At 39.4% G+C, this 23,158-nt stretch overlaps 2 protein-coding genes across 3 annotated transcripts in view; one reads left to right on the forward strand and one right to left on the reverse strand.

Moving 5' to 3' along the window:
- Positions 1-10,854, forward strand: part of LOC124016387 (nidogen-1-like) — a 74,813-nt gene extending 63,959 nt beyond the window's left edge. Inside the window, exons 16-20 of the mRNA XM_046331949.1 lie at positions 598-769; positions 2,535-2,692; positions 3,532-3,655; positions 5,729-5,841; positions 10,234-10,854. Coding sequence (XP_046187905.1) covers positions 598-769; positions 2,535-2,692; positions 3,532-3,655; positions 5,729-5,841; positions 10,234-10,352 — 686 coding nt within the window. The 3' untranslated portion in view covers positions 10,353-10,854. The remainder of the gene's footprint in view (positions 1-597; positions 770-2,534; positions 2,693-3,531; positions 3,656-5,728; positions 5,842-10,233) is intronic.
- Positions 10,855-13,308: 2,454 nt separating this feature from the next.
- The window catches only part of LOC124016498 (complement C3-like), a 46,365-nt gene continuing 36,515 nt past the window's right edge, over positions 13,309-23,158 (reverse strand). Inside the window, exons 31-41 of one of the 2 annotated variants that reach the window (XM_046332067.1) lie at positions 22,902-22,961; positions 22,478-22,568; positions 22,215-22,263; positions 21,954-22,041; positions 19,282-19,371; positions 19,045-19,150; positions 18,629-18,718; positions 18,124-18,207; positions 17,880-17,963; positions 16,643-16,778; positions 13,309-13,636 (exon numbers count right to left, since the gene is read on the reverse strand). In XM_046332067.1, coding sequence (XP_046188023.1) covers positions 13,486-13,636; positions 16,643-16,778; positions 17,880-17,963; positions 18,124-18,207; positions 18,629-18,718; positions 19,045-19,150; positions 19,282-19,371; positions 21,954-22,041; positions 22,215-22,263; positions 22,478-22,568; positions 22,902-22,961 — 1,029 coding nt within the window. In that variant the 3' untranslated portion in view covers positions 13,309-13,485. Of the gene's footprint in view, positions 13,637-16,642; positions 16,779-17,879; positions 17,964-18,123; positions 18,208-18,628; positions 18,719-19,044; positions 19,151-19,281; positions 19,372-21,953; positions 22,042-22,214; positions 22,264-22,477; positions 22,569-22,901; positions 22,962-23,158 lie in introns of those variants that run through there. The other variant, XR_006835357.1, reaches the window with a different exon arrangement.

A 23,158-nucleotide genomic window follows, 5' to 3' on the forward strand; every position in this document is an offset into this window, starting at 1 on the left:
CCATGAAAAGATTTTTTGAGATCGGTGTGGAAGAACTTGACTGGCCTGCACAGAGCCCTGAACTCAACCCCATCGAATGGCTTTGGGATGAATTGGAACGCCAACTGCGAGCCAGCTCTAATCACCCAACATCAGTGCCCAACCTCACTAATCCTCTTGTGGCAGAACGGAAGCAAGCAATGTTCCAAAATCTAGTGGAAAGCCTTCCCAGAACAGTGGAGTCTTTTAAAGCAGCAATGGGGGCACCAACGCCATATTAATGTCCATGATTTTGGAATGAGATGTTCGACGAGCAAGTGTCCACATACTTTTGGTCATGTAGTGTATAACTCCCAGGGATGGAAATAAAGCTAACCTAAGGATAGTATTTTTCATATCGGGCTTGTAGAAAATGTGCCCAACTAGCTCGCTGGCTAGTGATGTTTTTCTTCTTAAATGTCCCACAGATTTTGGACCCGGGCTTGTAGGAATTGCGGTCTATTTGCCTGGCGGGCCAGTGCTCAAAATCCTTAAATTCCATCCCTGATAACCCTCATACAAAATCTGTAGTTTCTGTCTGAACTAGGCGTAACGATATCCTCCTTTTCTCTTCCTCAGACCTGGAGAGCCCAGAGGGTTTGGCTATCGACCACCTGGCCCGGCTAATGTTCTGGACGGACTCCATGAAGGACAGGATTGAGGTGGCCAAACTGGACGGAAGCCAGCGCCGTGTCCTCTTCAACACCGACCTGGTCAACCCCCGGCCCATCGTCGCTGACCCCTCTTATGGGTACGTGTCTTTGGACAATGTCTGACTTTGATTCCTTTAATGCAAATTTGCGATTAAATAAGCAGTTAATTCTTTGTGCTGAATATATATTGTCCTTAACCGCTAAGGCCTTGAATGATTTTGCTAGCGAATCTGTCAGGTTACCCTTTTCATGGTTTAGATAGCACGTAGGTACAGTGGGGCAAAAAAGTATTTAGTCAGCCACCAATTGTGAAAGTGCTCCCACTTAAAAAGATGAGAGAGGCCTGTCATTTTCATCATAGGTACACTTCAACTATGACAGACAAAATGAGAAATAAAGATCCAGAAAATCACATTGTAGGATTTTTTATGAATTTATTTGCAAATTATGGTGGAAAATAGATATTTGGTCACCTACAAACAAGCAAGATTTCTGGCTCTCACAGACCTGTAACTTCTTCTTTAAGAGGCTCCTCTGTCCTCCACTCGTTGCCTGTATTAATGGCACCTGGTTGAACTTGTTATCAGTATAAAAGACACCTGTCCACAACCTCAAACAGTCACACTCCAAACTCCACTATGGCCAAGACCAAAGAGCTGTCAAAGGACACCAGAAACAAAATTGTAGACGTGCACCAGGCTGGAAAGACTGAATCTGCAATAGGTAAGCAGCTTGGTTTGAAGAAATCAACTGTGGGAGCAATTATTAGGAAATGGAAGACATACAAGACCACTGATAATCTCCCTCGATCTGGGGCTCCACGCCGTGGGGTCAAAATGATCACAAGAACGGTGAGCAAGAATCCCAGAACCATACGGGGGACCTAGTGAATGACCTGCAGAGAGCTGGGACCAAAGTAACAAAGCCTACCATCAGTAACACACTACGCCGTCAGGGACTCAAATCCTGCAGTGCCAGACGTGTCCTCCTGCTTAAGCCAGTACATGTCCAGGCCCGTCTGAAGTTTGCTAGAGAGCATTTGGATGATCCAGAAGAAGATTGGGAGAATGTCATGTGGTCAGATTAAACCAAAATATAACTTTTTGGTAAAAACTCAACTTGTCGTGTTTGGAGGACAAAGAATGCTGAGTTACATCCAAAGAACACCATATCTACTGTGAAGCATGGGGGTGGAAACATCATGCTTTGGGGCTGTTTTTCTGCAAAGGGACCATGACGACTGATCCCAAACACACCGCCCGGGCAACGAAGGAGTGGCTTTGTAAGAAGCATTTCAAGGTCCTGGAGTGGCCTAGCCAGTCTCCAGATCTCAACCCCATAGAAAATCTTTGGAGGGAGTTGAAAGTCTGTGTTGCCCAGCAACAGCCCCAAAACATCACTTCTCTAGAGAAGATCTGCATGGAGGAATGAAGCAAAATACCAGCAACAGTGTGTGAAAACCTTGTGAAGACTTACAGAAAACATTTGACCTCTGTCATTGCCAACAAAGGGTATATAACAAAGTATTGAGATAAACTTTTGTTATTGACCAAATACTTATTTTCCAACATAATTTGCAAATTAATTCATTAAGAATCCTACAATGTGATTTTCTGGGAAAAAAATGCTCATTTTGTCTGTCATAGTTGAAGTGTACCTATGAGGAAAATTACAGGCCTCTCTCATCTTTTTAAGTGGGAGAACTTGCACAATTGGTGCAAATACTTTTTTGCCCCACTGTAGATTTGACGTAGGGTTGACAACACAAATCACTGGTGCTGTGTTCCTTGTTAAAGCTGTTGGTTTAAAAATATGGTTCTAAGCATTGTGACAGGAACATGTTTTCTATGGCTTGTTGTCCAGACGACTCTACTGGGCAGACTGGAACAGAGACGGGCCCAAGATCGAGATGTCCAACATGGATGGAACCGACAGGACAGTCTTGGTTAAGGACGACCTGGGGCTGCCAAACGGCCTGACATACGACCCTGAGAGCCAGCAACTGTGCTGGGCCGACGCTGGTAAGAGGCTACGCTAAACATGCAGACACAATCTGTAAAAAGCTTTGTTAAACATGCTTACACTATTGATGCTGTTAAGAAGGTGTGCTAAACATGCTAACACTAGTGATGCTAGTAAGAAGCTATGCTAAACATGCTAACCCTATTGATGCAGGTGAAGACGCTACACTAAACATGCTAACACTATTGATATTGTGAGCCCACAACGCTATGTAGCAATCCATGGGAAAATCCCACTGCACTGAGACAGTTCAGATGACTCAGTTAGTTGGAGCATGGTGCTAGCCAGTGGTGGATAAAGTACTGTATTGTCATACTTGAGTAAAAGTAAGGATACCTTAATAGAAAATGACTCAAGTAAAAGTGAAAGTCACCCACTTGAGTAAAAAAAGTTAAAGTATAAATAATTTAAAATTCCTTATATTAAGCAAACCAGACGGCACTATATTATTTTTAATTTTTGGATGGCCAACACTCAGACATAATTTACCAATGAAGCATGTGTGTTTAGTGAGTCCGCCAGATCAGAGGCATAAGAGATGACCAGGGATGTTTTCTTGCATATATTGGACCATTTCCCTGTGCGAAGCATTCACAATTTAATGAGTACTTTTGGGTAGCAGGGAAAATGTATGGAGTAAAAAGTACATTATTTTCTTTAGGAATGTAGTGAAGTAAAAGTTGTCAAAAATGTAAATAGTAAAGTAAAGGACAGATACCCCAAAAAACTACTTAAGTGTACTTTTTAATGTATTTTTACTTAAGTACTTTACACCACTGTTGCTCACAGCAGGGATGTTGGTTTGACTGCTGCATGTTTAAAAAAATGATTTTTACAGGTACTCGTAAGGTACAGTGTATGGACCCCAACAGTAGGAACCGTAGGACTATTGTGGAGGGGATTCAGTATCCTTTCGCCATCGTATCCCATGGGAGGAACCTTTACTACACTGACTGGAGAAGGTATGATGACCTGGGACCGGTTTCCCAAAAGCATCTTAAGGCTAAATTCATCGTTTGAACATTGGTAGGAGCATCGTTAAATCTCCAAGATGTTTCCCAAAACTATTGTTACTAAAGTTGCTCTTGAAAATGCTTGTTATTTACAGACTGCCCTTCTGTAGATTATCCCACTATACACATACAATCTCTGCTATACATAGAATCAAGATGTTCAGGCCTATCTGTCTCTCTGTGACTGACGATAACTGCAGAATGAAGTTGACCAGAAATGCAAAGTCGCCAATGTCTTTGCAATTGTTACAAACAAGTGAAGGTGCTTCAAATTAAAACATGACTGCATTAAAATAGAAATACAGTAGGTCTAGAACTATAGGCTTCTAATTTAAATCATATAAAAATAAATTATATATCAATAATTTTAGTTCTAATTTGCTAATTGTCGTCTACTGTCTGTAATTTTTGCCTAAAGATATTTAATGATGTGTCATAATAACCTTTCATACCTGCTGTAAGCTGTGTACATGACGAATACAATTTGATTTGTTTAATTAATTAATTCATTCATACACACCTATTTCATGAGCATGCATCCATTTCCCATTACTTAAAATGCTCAGATTTGTATACATCAGGTCAGTATATTGCCCATTTTCAAAAGATTCATGAAAATAAATCAAAAACCATGGCAATGAATGATCGAAAGGATTATTGTCATGTAGAATGTATTTTTTCACGGCAGTCAATAGAGTAAGAGCCTTCATTAGAATGGTAGTCGACTTCAAAGTTATGAGTATGAGGTGTATGCTCTCTTTCAATTGTCATACTTGAGTAAAAGTAAATATACCTTAAAACTTATTCGGGATCGGTTTCCCTTCCACGGGACGGTTGAGCTAACGTAGGCTAATGCGATTAGCATGAGGTTGTAAGTAACAAGAGAATTTCCCAGGACATAGACATATCTGATATTGGCAGGAAGCTTAAATTCTTGTTAACCTAACTGCACTGTCCAATTTACAGTAGCTATTACAGTGGAAGAATACAATGCTATTGTCTGAAGAGAGTGCCTAATTTTGAACATTAAAAGTTATTAATAAACAAATTAGGCACATTTGGGCAGTCTTGATACAACATTTTGAACATAAATTCAATGGATCAGCCTAAAACTTTACACATGCACTGCTGCCATCTAGTGGCCAAAATCTAAATTCCACCTGGGCTGGAATAATACATTTTGGCCTTTCTCTTGCATTTCAAAGATGATGGTAAGAAGAATGTTTTTTTTCTTCCTTTGTATTATTTTTTACCAGATCTATTGTGTTATATTATCCTACATCCCTTTAACATTTCCACAAACTTCAAAGGGTTTCCTTTCAAATTAGTACCAGGAATATGCATATCCTTGCTTCAGGGCCTGAGCTACAGGCAGTTAGATTTGGGTACGTAATTTTAGGCAAAAATGGAAAAAAAAGGGGCGGATTTATCAATAGAAAATGAGTCAAGTAAAAGTAAGTTGGCCAGTAAAATACTACTTAAGTAAAAATCTAAAGGTATTTGGTTTTAATTATACTTAAGTATCAAAAGTAAAAGTAGAAGTATAAATTATTTCAAATTCCTTATATTAAGCAAACTAGACGGCACCATTTTCTTTTTTCTTTACAGATTACCAGGGGATCACTCCAACACTCAGACAGCATTTACAAACTAAGCATTTGTGTTGAGTGAGTCTGCCAGATCAGAGGCAGTAGAGATGACCAGGGATGTTCTCTTGATAAGTGTGCGAATTGGACTACTTTTCTGTCCTGCTAACAATTCAAAAAGTAACAATTCTTTTTGGGTGACAGGGAAATGTATGGAGTAAAAGTAGATAATTTTCTTTAGGAATGTAGTGAAGTAAAAGTTGTCAAATATGATTAGTAAAGTATTGTACAGATACCCCCAAAAATGTACAGCTTTAAAGTATTATTTCTTTAGTACTTTATAGCACTGGGCATGGCTCAAACGTTGGCGTGTGGTCCCGAGGGGGCCCACCGAATGTTTAGAAAATGCTCTGATAATGTCGTTTGCTGTTGCCAGGGAGGCGGTGGTAGCCGTGGACCGCACAACGGACAGAGAGACGGACGAGTTTCTGCCACAGAAGCGTTCACGAGTGTACGGCATTGCCACGACCCCAACTCAATGCCCACAAGGTAAGCCTTCTCACACTTCCTCACTCTCTCAATAGCCTTGGTTTGCATCCCACATGGCACCCTATAGGCTCTGGTCAAAATAAGTACACTATATAAGGAATAGGGTACCATTTGGAGATAGAAAAGGTCGGTGACCACTGACCTAGACTGAGTCAAGATCACTTTCGTAGTCGAAAGCAAGCCGAGATCCACCACTCTGATTTAAAAAAAACATGACTTAAAAAATATAACATTAACCTAATAAAAACAGTTCTGTAGGAATGAGGTTTATGCAGTAGTCCTAATACATTATCACAGCATATTTGCTATATGCCTGGCCTGTCAATATTGTTATTCTCAGACCATATTATATTTCAAAACCCAAGCTTTGATAATAAAATAGATCAGTTGGTGTAGCGCTTGCAAGGCACAGCTGAGCATAAATGTAAATCATTCGCTGGACTGATTATAGGTACCTGCATCTGATGGTCATAATGCTTTCAAGACTGGTAACTCTGGGGGGAGAAAAGGTCCTATTATGACATCGGTGAACATCAGGTCGGAAAGATCTAGAAAAAGAGACCAGCGTTTCCGAGTTGGATGGCGGGTCAAATAAAAAATGTTCAGTTCGGGACAGTCTTCCACCTGATGGCGAAACTCGAGTCGCACTGCATCTGCCTCAGGCACAAATTCCTGTTTTTCCTATGACCCGAGAAAGTGAAATACTCCTTGATATTAAAACAGACACGACAAGCTGCTAATAGTAATCAAAACGCAGGGCTATCGATACACCTGGCTACTCACTCATTGCAGCTACTGTGCGAGTGGAAGTAGAGAGAAGCACGTATGTTTTGTAACAGTGTTGAATACAAACAGTGTTAACAGTGCCGAATAAAACTCAAGACGTGAACTCACTCATAAAAACAGCCGCTCTTTGCTGTGTTATTTGACAGTCTCTCTGGTCATGGTTTTAAAAGTCATGAAACCTCTCATAGGCTAGGGTCGTGGAAGCTGTAGGTAGACACAGTGATGTGAGCTATCCAATTGGCCAACGCAGTCGGCACACTCAATTTCGCCAGAGATCTCCTGGTCCACAGGGTAGGCAGTTTGCCTTTTCAGACAAATGAAATGGTTCAAAATAGGAACACTTTTCTATCCCGGTGCGCAGGGCTTCTGAATCAAGTGCACCTGCCGCCAACAGCGCAACACACAAAAAAGGGACCCTTTATGCCTTTATCATCGGCTTTTCTCCAGAAATGTTTGGCGATCGACTGGTTTGTGACCACTGGTGTAGGTCTATACAATAAACACACACGCACGTGATCTGAATTTATGTTCAATTCTATTCCATGGAATTGATCCCAACTCTAACGGTTGTGGTTCTAGACTAGTTATATAGCACTGAAGCAGAATTAGTCAAGTTGGATACATAGCTTTAAATACGCAGCTGTACATGGATACAGCTGAGAGTCTCATAATTGTAACGTTACAGCTGGCTATGCAGAGGTTCACTTTATTCAGCAACCGCCCGATTTCCCCCCCCCTCCTACATATATATCCTCACATGGTCTGGATGCAATTACTCGGGTCGGGCGGAATGTGCACCGTCTGCCATGTTCATACATCTGGGCTCCCTCTGGATTTATCTGGTCTGATCCCATCCACCATGGGGATCTGTTCTCACTTTCTGGCCTTAATTTGTGTACAGTATGAGTGGTATAGTAAGTACTTATAGTATAGTTGGCTATGTGCTGTAGATCGCCTAATGAGTGTCGACGAACGGTGGCCATTCAACATGCAGAATTGTCGTGAAATGACGGCCGATGTTGAAAAAGAAAAATGATGCCCGATGTTATGTGATTAAAGGCTTTAGGATGGTGAACCGCCAGCCAACTGCTTTTAACCATTTATCAAGACAGTCTTTTTAAAATTTGGATTCAAGGGGTTATAGGTTTAGACATACAGCAGTCCCTGCCTTACATTAAAGCTAATGCAGAGGTACAAATGGTTGGGTTAGGGTTAGGGCTTACAAACTATTATGGACTACGAAGGGAAGCACAGCTGCAAGCTGTATTTACATTACAAAAAAAATACATTGTGACTTTTTATCAAATGGATAAGAAAATAATGCCAAAATAATTTGTAAATAAATACCTGAAATATACAGTTGAAGTTTGAAGTTTACATACACCTTAGCCATATACATTTAAACTCAGTTTTTCACCATTTCTGACATTTAATCCGAGTAAAAATTCCCTGTCTTAGTTGAGTTAGGATCACCACTTTATTTTATGAATGTGAAATGTCAGAATAATAGTAGAGAATTATTTATTTAAACTTTTATTTCTATCATCACATTCCCAGTGGGTCAGAAGTTTACATATACTCAGTTAGTATTTGGTAGCATTGCCTTTAAATTGTTTAATGTGGGTCAAACGTTTTGGGTAGCCTTCCACAAGCGTCCCACAATAAATTGGGTGAATTTGTGCCCCTTCCTCCTGACAGAGCTGCTGTAACTGAGTCAGGTTTGTAGGCCTCCTTGCTCGCACACGCTTTGTCAGTTCTGCCCACAAATGTTCTATTGGATTGTCCATTTGGAAGACCCATTTGCGACCAAGCTTTTGACGACTTCCTGACTAATTTCTTCAGATGTTGTCAATATATCCACATAATTTTCCTCCTCATGATGCAATCTATTTTGTGAAGTGCACCAGTCCCTCCTGCAGCAAAGCACCCCCACAACATGATGCTGCCACCCCCGTACTTCACGGTTGGGATGGTGTTCTTCTGCTTGCAAACCTCCTCCTTTTTCCTCCAAACATAACGATGGCCATTTATTTCTATCATCACATTCCCAGTGGGTCAGAAGTTTACATATACTCAGTTAGTTCTATTTTTGTTTCATTAGACCAGAGAACATTTCTCCAAAAAGTCTGGAAAAAAATAGTGGTTTTGGAGCAGTAGCTTCTTCCTTGCTGAGCGGCCTTTCAGGTTATGTTGATAGAGGACTCGTTTTACTGTGGATATAGATTCCTTTGTACCTGTTTCCTCCAGCATCTTCACAAGGTCCTTTGCTGTTGTTCTGGGAATGATTTGCACTATAAACAATTGTTGGAAAAATGACTTGTCTCATGCACAAAGTAGATGTCCTAACCGACTTGCCATAACTATAGTTTCTTAACAAGACATTTTTGGAATGGTTGAAAAACGAGTTTTAATGACTCCAACCTAAGTGTATGTAAACTTCCGACTTCAACTGTACATATTACTCAATTACCTTGAATAACCGGTGCCCCCGCACATTGTACCGGAACCCCCTGTGTATAGCCTCGCTACTGTTATTTTATTGTTGCTCTTTAATTATTTGTTATATTTCTATTTTTATTTCATTTTCTTTCTTTAAAGGATCGGACCCTTTTTTTCAATTTTTGCCTAAAATGACATACCCTAATCTAGCTGCTTCATGCTTTAGAACCTGAAGCATGGATATGCATATTCTTGAAACCATTTTTAAAGGAAACACTTTGAAGTTTATGGAAATGTTCAATTCATGTAGGAGAATGTAACACATTAGATCTGATAAAACATATATATATATGTATTTTACCATCATTTTTGAAATGCAAGGGAAAGGCCATAATGTATTATTCCAGCCGAGACGCAATTTAGATTTTGGCCACAAGATGGCAACAGCGTATGTGCAACATTTTAGGCTGATCCAAAGAACCATTGCATTTCTGTTTAAAAAAAAGATGTATAAAGACTGCCTAAATGTGCCTAATTGGTTTATTAATACATTTCAAGTTCATAACTGTGCACTCTCAAACAATAGCATGGTATTATTTCACTGTAATAGCTACTGTAAATTGGACAGTGCAGTTAGCTTAAATTCTTGTTAGACATATCTGATATTGGCAGAAAGATTATGTCCTGGGAAATGTTCTTGTTACGTACAACCTCATGATAAGCACATTAGCCTATGTTAGCTCAACAGTCCTGATGGGGACCCACCGATCCTGTAGAGGTTTTAATAATAGAGCTCTCAGTCTGGTTTACATTACTGCATAATCAAGACCGCAGGACCAAGAACAGTGTAAATCTGTTCTGACAGTCTTTTTCAAAGTACTCTGGGTGTCTGAAACACTCCTAGAGCATACAGTGAATGTTTTTTTGTGTGTATGAAATGTCACATGTTATCAATTAAACAGTTTTTAGTGTACGAGTATGTAGCTGTGTATGTTGTTATAGCACTGTGAATATCCCTACTGCTGCTTTTGGTGGGGTTTGCTCTTATTCTTATTCAGACCACATGTAGTGTGCATTTGATATCAAAGTACAATTTAAAGTACAATTGTGCCAAATGGCTAGAAACTCCTGTAAATGATGGTAATGTTATCCAAATGTCTTCCACAGCATATAACTACTGCTCGAACAACGGAGGCTGTTCACACCTTTGTCTACCTCGCCGCGGCGGCTTCACCTGCCGGTGCCCAGACGTGGTGGACGGAAGCTGTGTAGAGAGGAAGTTGTGAGGACTGAAGAGAGATCAGTAGATTCTCCTGCTAACTGAACAAAAGGAGTTGTGACACGTGTGCCTTCCAACTTTCCTCTTTAGAGGAAGAATGATAAGCTGCATCCGGCTGCCTGTTGCTCTGTGGCCCAAATCCATTCAGATCGCTAGGCCTCTCTTGCTCAGTTCCTTGTTGATTTCCCTCTGGCAGATCTAAGAGGATTGGGTAGTTTGTAAGGATATGATAGGGATCTCTACTGTAGTTCTCTGGTTGGTTAGGTGGAGTTGCTATCCTATTGCGTCCACCTATCTAGTCCTTTGACGTTGTTACTGTGTGTATTTGAAACCTCACAAATTATTTTGGCATTATTTTATGATCCATTTATTTGATAAAAAGTCACATTGTATTTTTTTGTATTGTAAATAAATACCTGAAATATACAGTTGAAGTCAGAAGTTTACATACACTTTAGCCAAATACATTTAAACTCACAATTCCTGACATTTAATCTGAGTAAAAATTCCCTATTTTAGGTCAGTTAGGATCACCACTTTATTTTAGGAATGTGAAATGTCAGAATAATAGTAGAGAGAATGATTTATTTCAGAATTGATTTCTTTCATCACATTCCCAGTGGGTCAGAAGTTGACAAAAACTCAGTTAGTATTTGGTAGCATTGCCTTTAAATTGCTGAACTTGGGTCAAACGTTTCGGGGAGCCTTCCACAAGCTTCCAACAATAAGTTGGGTGAATTTTGGCCCATTCCTCTTGACATAGCTTGTGTAACTGAGTCAGGTTTTATAGGCCTCCTTGCTCACACACGCTTTTTCCGTTTTCCCCACAAATTTTCTATGGGATTGAGGTCAGGCCTTTGTGATGGCCACTCCAATACCTTGGCTTGTTGTCCCTAAGCCACTTTGCCACAACTTTGGAAGTATGCTTGGAGTCATTGTCCATTTGGAAGACCCATTTGCGACCATGCTTTAACTGATGTCAAGACTGATGTCTTGAGATGTTGCTTTAATATATCCGCATAATTTTCCTTCCTCATGAAGCCATCTATTTTGTGCACCTGTTCCCCCTGCAGCACAACACCCCCACAACATGATGCTGCCACCCCCGTGCTTCACAGTTGGGATGGTGTTCTTCGGCTTGCAAGCCTCCCCATTTTTCCTCCAAACATAACGATAGTCATTATGGCCAAACAGTTCTATTTCTGTTTCATTAGACCAGAGGACATTTCTCCAAAAAGTACAATATTTGTCCCCATGTGCAGTTGCAAACCGTAGTCTGGCTTTTTCATGGTGGTTTTGGAGCAGTGGCTTCTTCCTTGCTGAGCGGCCTTTGTCGATATAACACTAGTTTTACTGTGGATATAGATACTTTGGTACCTGTTTCCTCCAGCATCTTCAAAAGGTCCTTTTCTGTTGTTCTGGGATTGATTTGCACTTTTCGCACCAAAGTATGTTCATCTCTAGGAGACACCGCGTCTCCTTCCTGAGCGGTATGGCGGCTGCTCGGTCCCATGGTGTTTATAATTGCGTACTATTGTTTGTACAGAAGAACGTGGTACCTTCAGGGTTTTGGAAATTGCTCCCAAGTATGAACCAGACTTGTAGAGGTCTACAATTTTCCAAGGTCTTGGCTGATTTCTTTTGATTTTCCCATTATTTTCCCATGATGTCAAGCAAAGGGGCTGTGAGTTGGAAGGTAGGCCTTGAAATACATCCACAAGTACACCTCCAAATGACTCAAATGATGTCAGAAGCTTCTAAAGCCATGACATCATTTTCTGGAATTTTCCAAGCTGTTTAAAGGCACAGTCAACTTAGTGTATGCAAACTTTGAAATTGTGATACAGTGAATTACAAGTGAAATAATCTGTCTGTAAACAATTGTTGGAAAAATTATTTGTGTCTTGCACAAAGTAGATGTCCTAACCGACTTGCCAAGACTACAGTTTGTTAACAAAACATTTGTGGAGTAGTTGAAAACTAGTTTTAATGACTCCAACCTAAATGTATGTACATTTCTGACTTCAACTGTAGACCTATTATCTGAAGTACACCTTTCCAGTGGTGCGCTTGATGAACAGTTATAGCTGATTACTACTGTGAAGGTGTACAGATCGTTGGGCATAACGCCAGGTTGTTGGTGTTTGACTGCCACAAGCCTATCTGGAGAGAAGTTGGCCCAGTGCCTTTTGATGACCTCATTCTCCCCATAAGAGGGTTGACAGCCCACCATAGGAGTGTTACATAAGGTTAACGCATGTACTGTGTGTGCAGCTGTGCGGCGACTGTGGGAAAAATAGGACATTTACAATCTGTACAGCTGTCCTATTAAACGTTTTTTAATATTTTTTTTACAAGTTTGGTGTACATTGTCTTTTGTTCTTGTCAGTACGGTAACATGTCAGTTATCAGGAAGCTATTTGTCTTTTTTGAAGGCATACAGTAACGTTAATAACAGTTTGTGGTTTGTGAATTCACACATTGTCATTTGTATATGCATTATATTTCTAAAAGATCTCAAAATGAACTGTGGCGAATGCAACATCTCTGGCCACAGCCTAAGTAAGTAAGCCTTGTCTGAGCCAGAACAGCCAATAGGGCAGAAACCCATCTCCTGTGTCTTTAGCGTGAGGCAGCTTGATGTACAAGTACACCTATCGACAGAATGCTAGTCAATCAAAGGGCTGGACCATAAATTCATTAATTCTGAGTGCAAAGCAGTGGCATCGGCCCCACTTTGGTCTGACTCGACAGGGGATTGAAACAAACAAAAGCATTTTAATTGACAAGTATAGTGCTAATTTAGGCTACATTTGGTACAAAGACATTCTTGTGCAAGGAAAAAAGAATGACTGTGTCAAATGAAAACAACAGAATAACACATGTTCCCTCTGGTATAGTATAGACAGGTAGGGACATGGATGTCCTGGTTTAACCCCTGACCCAGACTGGTGTCAACCAAGAAAATTGGACAAACATCTTTATTCATGTTTTTTGCAAGCATCTTCCAGTACAACAAACAAAAGCATTTTAATTGACAAGTAATAGTGCTAATTTAGGCTACGTTTGGTACAAAGACATTCTTGTGCAAGGAATAAAATGACTGTCAAATGAAAAGAACAGGATAACACATGTTCACTCTAGTGTACACATCCTTCGCTTTGCATTTCGTGAACAAAGTCATAGATTTCCAAACATCTTTTCCTGGTATTTTCCTGACCATGCATATTGCACTCATCACTTGTGGGCCAGTATTCGATCCATGTCCGCTCACCCAATACATAGTCGAATCTAGAAACAAAGACATAGCTCTTAGCAGGGTTTGCGGTCTAGTAGTGTGATGGAAATATAGTTACAGTTAATAAAATAGCTCATTTATAGCTTTTACTTCAAGGATGAAAGTAGTCTATGGGCCAGGAGAAACTGTAATCCATGGTTAAGTTTTATTGAAACAGCCACTACAAACTTGAGCCACTGCTAGCATAAAAATCATTGAAAGTGATGGGGGCATGTGAGAATGTAAAAAAATGTTTTCTCCAAAATCACCAAAATCAATGAATAACTCCATATTTGGCTTGACGTTACTTAAAGGTGATTTGGCCATTCACATCCCCCCTCATCACTTCCATTGATTGTTAGCTAGCGGTGGCTAAAGTTAGTTTGTAATGGCTGTTTAATGAAAAAACAACCATTTATTACAGTTTTTCCTGGCCCATAGACTGCTTTAAGGTTGAAGAACCATCTAACATCAAGTTGTAAATACTGAACTACTCCTTTAAAGCTGATACTGCATTCCATTGTTTGTTTACAGTTTTTTCCAACTGCTTACACACAAAATCTTTTCATGTCACACGATTTTTGAAACCTCTCACTCAAAGTGCAAAACTTCACACCAAATATCCAAAACCATAAGCTATTTCTCAGCATTTGACTCAGTTGTCAATTGCATAAAACACTTTTTTCAAAACACAACACACAATTATCTACCTAAAACACAAAAATCGAACAGGAAGTGACTTGCTTTCCTTTTCCAAACACAACCAATCAAAATGCTACACTTATTCACCAGGTCACACACACACTCCTCACATGTGCAAACACTAATAGCTTAACTGATCACTAACCAATCACTGCTTTACTGTAGTATAGGCCTATAAATAGGTCAAAGGTCAGATTACCTGTTTTGAACAATGGATGCCAACAATGGACAGAGAGCAAGAGGAGTAGGAGGGAGAGGAGAGGAGAGGACGAGGACGAGGGCAAAGAAGAAGGAAGGAAGGAGAGGCAAAACTTGTTGATCATGTGATCAACCATGGTTTGACCATGAGAGAGGCTGGACTGGGAGTCCAGCCCAACTTGAGTCGATTTACAGTGGCGTCCATAATTCGAACCTTCAGAAATGAGAACAGGTATGCAACTATCTAATGACTATTTTAGCATTGCAGTAATGTACTGTAAAATATGTACGACTGCATAGTATTGCATAAACATTTGTAACTCTAAGCCATCCATTTACTGCACTGCATTGAATGAATAAGGTTGGTTATCATGCTGTACTACATTTTGTACATTGTTTACAGTTCCTATGCTGAACACATACTGTGTTTGAATTCTGTACAGAGTGGAAAGGCAAAGACATCATGGAGGACGAGGACGCTTGTTTACAGATGTACAAGAGACTGCAATTCTAAATATGGTCTATGTGGGGACATAGAGGTTTCCTCTGTCCAAGGTTGGATACGCCATGCTAGGAGATACTTCCCTCGCTGTTTGGCAAGAGAAAACGTATCCTGTGATGTGGACGAAGTATTGTGACCAGACTCAGGCCAGAGAAGAGCTGAAGCGTAGCTTAGCACTGGTGATCCCCCCCCCCCACATATGTTTATGGTTTTGTTGTATGCTACTGTATACAACAGTAATGTTTGGCCTAATTAATATTTTTTGTTTCTACATTGCATTGGTGTTTACAGTGTACGTGTTACCCCTCTCAGCAGATTACTTTCACTGTAGAACATTGTATTGAAATAAGCCTATGAAAGACCAGAGAGCTTTAGATTTAAAACAACAGTGTTTACATGGTATATCCAAAAATGTACTATTATGAAAGCAGTGTTTGCCATTTGATGCAAATGCTTCATTCTGACATGTGTTTATGGCATTTTGAATGCAGTGTTACATTTTGAAGGAGATGTGAGGCATTTTGCATTTTGTGTGTGCAGTTTTGGGAATTGTGTGTAGAGTTTTGAAAAAAAGGAGACCGTTTTGAAAACTTGTGTAAAGCAGTTGGAAAAAAACTGTAATCTGATCTACAGATCTACATCTGATCTACACTTGAAAGGTTAATCAGGAATCTGAATCCTTCTGTAGCTCAGTTGGTAGAGCATGGTGCTTGTAACGCCAGGGTAGTGGGTTCGATTCCCGGGACCACCCATACGTAGAATGTATGCACACATGACTGTAAGTCGCTTTGGATAAAAGCGTCCGCTAAATGGCATATATTATTATTTATTATTATTACAGCGCCCCCTGTTGGTCATCCAGGGTTTATACATATTGACTAGAACTCACAACCATTCAACAACAGTATGAGCCAAATGTTTTAGCAGACCACACCACCAATCAGTCAGTGGTTGGGAAAAAATACACGTTCACATAACCACCATTGTCATCTATTTCTTCTTAGGATGTAGCTACAACTATGAATGTATTATCCTCATAGTTTACATATTTTTTGTCAAATGCATAGATGTGTATGAAACGGTAAGCAAAAACATAGAATTTATGTCCATATGGGGAAATGCACCTTACTTACTTTTGAATTTTGTGTAACATCAGTAGTCTAGTCAACGTAGCATCATGCTAAATATATTGGCACACTCCACTTACCAAGATCATTTCCAAATAAGGCAGGCTTTCACCTGCTTTTATAGTAAGACTTCAGGTGGAACCACCCAGCACATCTAGAAGGGAGTGTATTTCATACAGAACCCCTCCCTTGAAATGACGTAGAGGCACCTTCTCAAGGTGCCTTTACATTATGATTTCATTGATACCGCTAGGGGCGAAAATAGCTAGATTTACTACTAAAATACCAAAACATATCACTTTTGCAACGAACGGTCAAACTGAAGACCAGAATAGATGCGTATCACTATAACTGAGCCTAAAATGTCTGGTTTTCGATTAAAAAACATATGTTCATGAAAGTTGCTTTTTGAAAAAATATGAGCCTTGGGCAAGATTTCTCTTCAAAACCCTTTTGAAACGAGCGTAATGCAATGATGAGACATTTCTTACCCGTGACCACTCTGGATTAGATCTGCAGTGTCTCCAATGAGCAGGTAGCTCTGGCCTTCTTTCAGATCTAGTGCCTCTCTACAGGAGGGGTGGGCCAGGAACAAGCGTTTTCCCCCTTCTAACACACGGTCAGTGCCTAAAGAGAAATGAAACATTAACGTTGATCTCATTTGTAAAGAACTTTGGTTTGAAACTTTCTGGAAAAAAAGAGTGGCTTGCAAAACAAAAAACATTTGCATTTGTGTGCAAAACCATAGTGTTTCTAGGGAATATTTGGGTAACTTCACAAATAGATTGCCTTTTATATACTTCAGACATTATGCGTGTAAATGTTGATAAAACAGTTGATTTACCAGTTGGACCACAAACATATATGCTCTAACTAAACCATGTTAAAAAATTCCAATAGCTGTCTGTTTTTATTCAAGTAAGTGATTTTTTTCTCTGAAAATCCCCATTTTGGCATGTCCCACATCATGTCAACTTCTCTGGAAAATTTTAACCCACATAACCCCAAGATTTTCACAAGTTTTCACCATCATTGTGAAGCCCTATTTACTTTGTTACTTTGGTAAAGTCATTTCTGAAGATATTTACTTATTTCATGTGATTAGTGATTCATTAACAGTTGTCCCTCAGTTTTTGCTAAAGAAACATTGAACATTTAATAGTCAAATCAAAATGTACAAGCAGGTGAGCTGGCCGTTTTCTGGTGTTTAATTGTGGAAAACTGAGCACATTAAACATAACAAGTCAACCCTGTTACTCATCGATAGGAAGGCTAGAAATATTTTAACAAGTGAAATATTTGTATTAAGCTTGCATTCAATTGCCCCTCTCTGTTGCACACTACAAGCTTCCATTTCCCCTGTCAGAAGGGAAGTTATGGTTGATTCAAGATGAAATCGTCAACACTGTTATGATCAACCCTGTCACTATAGTAACTTCTTTTAAATAAACCTCTTGAGATTGGGAAACATGTTTTTAATGAATTTGATCAGAATGTGAAAATTAGGTGAAAAATTCAAAATATATATTTTTGACAAATTACACTACCCAATGATAGGCATTCTATTTGCGGAATGACACATTTGTGTTGAAGTGAGAGGAGCATTTGAAAATGTAAAAAAAAAAATCAACTGCCACTGATTATACACATAGTCCTACTCCATTATAATCCAGCAGTGAATGATTCTCGTTTGGGAACTCCGGACTAAACATTAAGGACTTATCCTACCTTCTTTAATAATCATTTTTATTTCCATGAGGTATGTGTCGGTGTAGGACTCCAGTGTTGCATTGACCACGGAGGCTTTGAAAACTGTGAAAAAAAGACAGTCATATGAATAAATTAACATATCATTTTGTTCAATTTAATAAAAACCTGTGTTGTGTCCAGTAGGGATAAAACACAAATGGTCCCATTGCAAAGCACTTTGTGTCATACTACTGAACGCAATTGTCTGCCTCAACAGACTTACCATAATCCATACGAGCTTCGCAGGCTTTGTCCAACAATTTTATTTCACTCACGTCTCCAAGTTTCTTCTGGTAGCTACAGCTCTCTATGAAAGAAAGGTCATGTGTATGAACATTTCAAAGTAACCAGACAATCTATGTAGTGAGGACAGTATTACTTTGGCATTCAGAATATTAACATTAGGCTAAAATTCAGAACATGTTTTGTGCGTACATTCCACTCTTTGTACTCTGTGTCATTGCCAAACATGGCATTGTACTCCGTGTCATTGTTTGGCATGACAAGGAGTCGCAAGGAGTTGAAAGATGACAGAAACAGACTGGTTCCCAGGCAACATTAACATATCATTGTACAGGCAAAATGATCATTCGATGTGAAAATGGAACACAACATTTAGGTTTTTCCTGAACATTGAATGGATGATGGTAAAAGGATCAGAGTAGAGTAAGCTGATCCTAGAACTGCAACTACTTTTTGGCAGCAATTTGGTCACCGAGGCACGGTACCTTCAGCACAACGGCACACATCATCTTGACAAAGCCGGTTCAGGGTTCCATCCTTCTTCAATGGGTGGTAGAACTTCACACAGCGGTTCTCTAAAATGACAAAAGTCCCTATTCAAAACAATTTCTTCTGTGTATTGGCATTTCTAGTGAATGCATTGTAGTCTACGAGGTACATGTGAGTATTTGTGCTTATATCAGACCTGGGTTCAACTAGTTTTTCATTTTATTTCAAATACTTTGAGTGTTTGATTGAGCCTCCCTGGAATACCAGATGGGCAGGGTTTATACTTTTGGGAATATTCCATTGGCTCCATTCCACCAGACAAGCTGAATCAAGCACAGGTTAAGTATTTTATAGAAAGGTACATTCTATTTAAACCAGGTCTGGTTCATCTCACCTCTCAAATAAAGCATACCTTGAGCATAGTATTCATAAACGGTGACCCCGGCAGGTTGAAGCAGACCTACATCTTGTACCTTGTGTATTCTGAACGCCACTTTGTCTGGTAGTTTAAAAGATACCTTAATTGATACCGGAGATATAGTGAAAGTTGAATAATACAATTAACTTACGTCATTGTAAACATGTCACTGTCACTGAGCAGAAGAAAGTCATTTCAATACCAGTGTGGCATGCAGTCACAAACAGATACCTGGTCAAGATAGATGATGAGGGAGCCCCTCTCAGACAACTTTTGGTCCATTTCAAACTTCTGAATGTACTTTTCCCTCCCGGTTGACAACTGCAAGCAAAAACACAAGAGTGAACTTTGAACCATTAATGTTTATTGTATTATCCACAAAAAAAATCTGAAATGAAGAAAAACTGTGTTTGGCAATGCTGTGCTAAGAAGTGTTCATCCAGGTTGAGGGATTAAGAGTATTGCCATAACTACACCAGAGCTCACATTGGTGAGGTTAGCATAGGGCGAACATGTGCCAAGTTATCTGATGGGACCAACTACAATGTAGCGTTCTATCACGTGAAACAACAAACAATTTTAGCGACTCGTCCAGTTAAAAATTGGTACACTAAAAAGTAACTGATTGGCAAACGGTGCTGTTTGACTGCTGTTAAGGAAAAGTGTTCTCTCGCGTCCAACTACGTCAATGATTTTAATTCGCTAATATGGAATTTGACAGGTTATGTAATGCGAACAGCTAACGTGTAGCCTTTGATCACGTGCCACTACGTCAACAATTTTATTCGGCTGTTGATTAATCATTAACAAAAACTTGTTTTTTATGTTCGCAAGTATGGACCCAATTGATTTTACAGGGAAATATGACAATTAGGCTAATGAAAGACTATTAAGGGTAAGAGTACATACAGATCTGCTATCTTAATTTGACCATGTTTCTCACAGCAGGAAGATAATCCTGTAGCAACAAGACATTTGTATTAGCATGTGGATTATAACTACTGAACATTTTTGTAGGGGTTGATACATTTTTCGTTAGGGCAAATCAAGTCTAATTTGTGGAAACTTTAGAAGCCTTTTTAAACCTCAAATACAGCACAATTTGCATTTCACTGCGATAGCACAGGGATCAAATTAAGACCGCACATCTGCAAGCTGTTTTGCTAGGTATGTATAACCGAAATTGCCCAGCCAAAGGGAACACTGTGATCCCTCTCTGACATCCAATGATTCCAGGAGAAACAGCCTTGACTCCAGGCATTCTAGGAGATCTGCAAGAAGTCAACACTAGAGGTCAACACTAGAGGTTGACCGATTAAATCGGCACGGCCGATTAATTAGGGCCGATTTAAAGTTTTCATAACAATCTGTAATCAGCATTTTGGGATGCCGATTATGGCCGATTACATTGCAATCCATGAGGAGACTGCGTGGCAGGCTGACAACCTGTTACGTGAGTGCAGCAAGGAGCCAAGGTAAGTTGCTAGCAAGCATTAAACTTATCTTATAAAAAACAATCAGTTTTAACATAATCACCAGTTAACTACACATGGTTGATGATATTACTAGTTTAACTAGCTTGTCCTGTGTTGAATATAATCAATGCGGTGCCTGTTAATTTATCATCGAATCACAGCCTACTTCGCCAAACGGATGATGATTTAACAAAAGTGCATTCGTGAAAAAAGCACAATCGTTGCACCAATGTACCTCACCATAAACATCAATGCCTTTCTTAAAATCAATACACAAGTATATTGTTTTAAACCTGCATATTTAGTTCAAATAAATTCATGTTAGCAGGCAATATTAACTAGGGAAATTGTGTCCCTTCTCTTGCGTTCAGTGCAAGCAGAGTCAGGTTATATGCAACAGTATATGCAACCATTTCTTCCTAACAAAGACCGTAATTAATTTGCCTGAATTTGACATAATTATGACATAACATTGAAGGTTGTGCAATGTAACAGCAATATTTAGACTTAGGGTTTGCCACCCATTCTATAAAATACCGAACCGTTCCATATTTCACTGAAAGAATAAACGTTTTGTTTTCTAAATGATCGTTTCCGGATTTGACCATATTAATGACCTAAGGCTCGTATTTCTGTGTGTTTATTGTAATTAAGTCTATGATTTGATATTTGATAGAGCAGTCTGACTGAGCGGTGGTAGGCAGCAGCAGGCTCGTAAGCATTCATTCAAACAGCACTTTCCTGTGTTTGCCAGCAGCTCTTCGCAATGCTTGAAGCACAGCGCTGTTTATGACTTCAAGCCTATCAAATCCTGAGATTAGGCTGGCGATACTATAATGCCTATAAGAACATCCAACAGTCAAAGGTATATGAAATACAAATGGTATAGAGAGAAATAGTCCTTTAATTCCTATAATAACTACAATCTAAAACCTCTTAACTGGGAATATTGAAGACTCATGTTAAAAAGAACCACCAGCTTTCACATGTTCTCATGTTCTGAGCAAGGAACTTAAACGTTAGCTTTCTTACATGACACATATTGCACTTTTAATTTCTTCTCCAACTGTGTTTTTGCAGTATTTAAATCATATTTAACATGTTTCATTATTTATTTGAGACTAAATTGATCTTATTTATTATATTAAAATAAAAGTGTTCATTCAGTATTGTTGTATTTATCATTATTACAAATATATGAATAAAAATAGTCCGATTAATCGGTATCGGCTTTTTTTGGTCCTCCAATAATCGATATCAGTATCGGCGTTGAAAAATCATAATTGGTTGACCTCTTGTCAATACTACTGACCCAGTACATGCCAATGCGTTTTCTGGATCCAGGCCAGGGCAACAGTACTTCTAGGTCTCAGAAAGGTAGTAACGATGCACCGTAAGCCATCTGCTATATCAACATTGATCACTCACCTGTTTCAGATCCTCAAAGTCAACTACAAAGCCAGTCAGCAAGCTGATGTCTAAAATTGTCATGGTGGCATTTCTGTCAGAGTTAAACCTTAGGAGAGAATGGGAGTGTCCATAAGCAAGACTTGATTTGAATTGATTTCATTTTCGCAAGTATTTCCTATTCCTCACTAGATAAGAATCAGATATAACAATATTGGCCTATGGCAAGGTATGAAGGTGATTACAGTATACCCCGAGTAATCAGGTTTTTCTTTTACTTACAACACGTCAATGTAGAGCTTATATGTCTCTGTAGCTTCTTTGAGTGAAACTTCAAAAACAAGAAATGTCATTTTGAAGGTAGATTTAGCAATATGACATCATACACAGTGGGGCAACTTCAGTCTTGCAACAACCACAGAACGTAAATCTGCCACTATTAGCTCTTACGCATTTCAATTAAATAAAACAAGACAAAACAAACCTGAATTATCACTGTGGAGTGGAAACAAGTTCAAATACAATAGCCATGACAAGTAGCCTACCTGTATCCTGTTTTATTAGTTCCACATTAAGCGAAAATATTTTGCAGTCTTGGTTCTTCTCCTTGGGCATGGCATAGTATACGGTTGTAACCTTGACACGGATAGGCAAGGAGAGGGTTGGTGTTACGTGGTTAGCCTTAGGTACTCATTTCATTTGAATGTCATCAAATATTGTCTTCACGCTAATTCGACTCATTTAAATTCAGTTCATTGTGTGTGACTATTGTGTGGGAAAGAAAACAGGGAACTGTCGACTTGAGCAAAGCCTGGGTACCTGAGGCTAGATTTGGGGTAAGGAAGGATGGGCAGAGGGATAGCCCCCGCCCCCATAAAATGATGCATCATTACCCATTTGTCGGCAGACTAAATGCCATTGTCTCTCCTGGAATTAAGGCCTTGTAAGAAAAAGTGGCATGCTTCTTACCAATAATCCCCCATGACCAGTTCCTGTGGCTGTTACTGTGAAGTTCTCATGCAGCATGACCTAAACAGAATGAAAACTTGAATTTAAGACCTGCCTAACAGACAACATAGCATACATCCACTGTTGTAGTCCTTATTACATATGGCTGTGATCAACTATTCTCTAATTTTGCTTCCTCTAACACACATTTCTCCTTCCCCCTCTGTGATGCAGGTTGCCTTGCTCCTTTCCTCTGGGAACCATTTTCACACCTGCAA

This window comes from Oncorhynchus gorbuscha, linkage group LG26 (genome assembly GCF_021184085.1).
Source record: "Oncorhynchus gorbuscha isolate QuinsamMale2020 ecotype Even-year linkage group LG26, OgorEven_v1.0, whole genome shotgun sequence".
Lineage (NCBI taxonomy): Eukaryota > Metazoa > Chordata > Actinopteri > Salmoniformes > Salmonidae > Oncorhynchus > Oncorhynchus gorbuscha.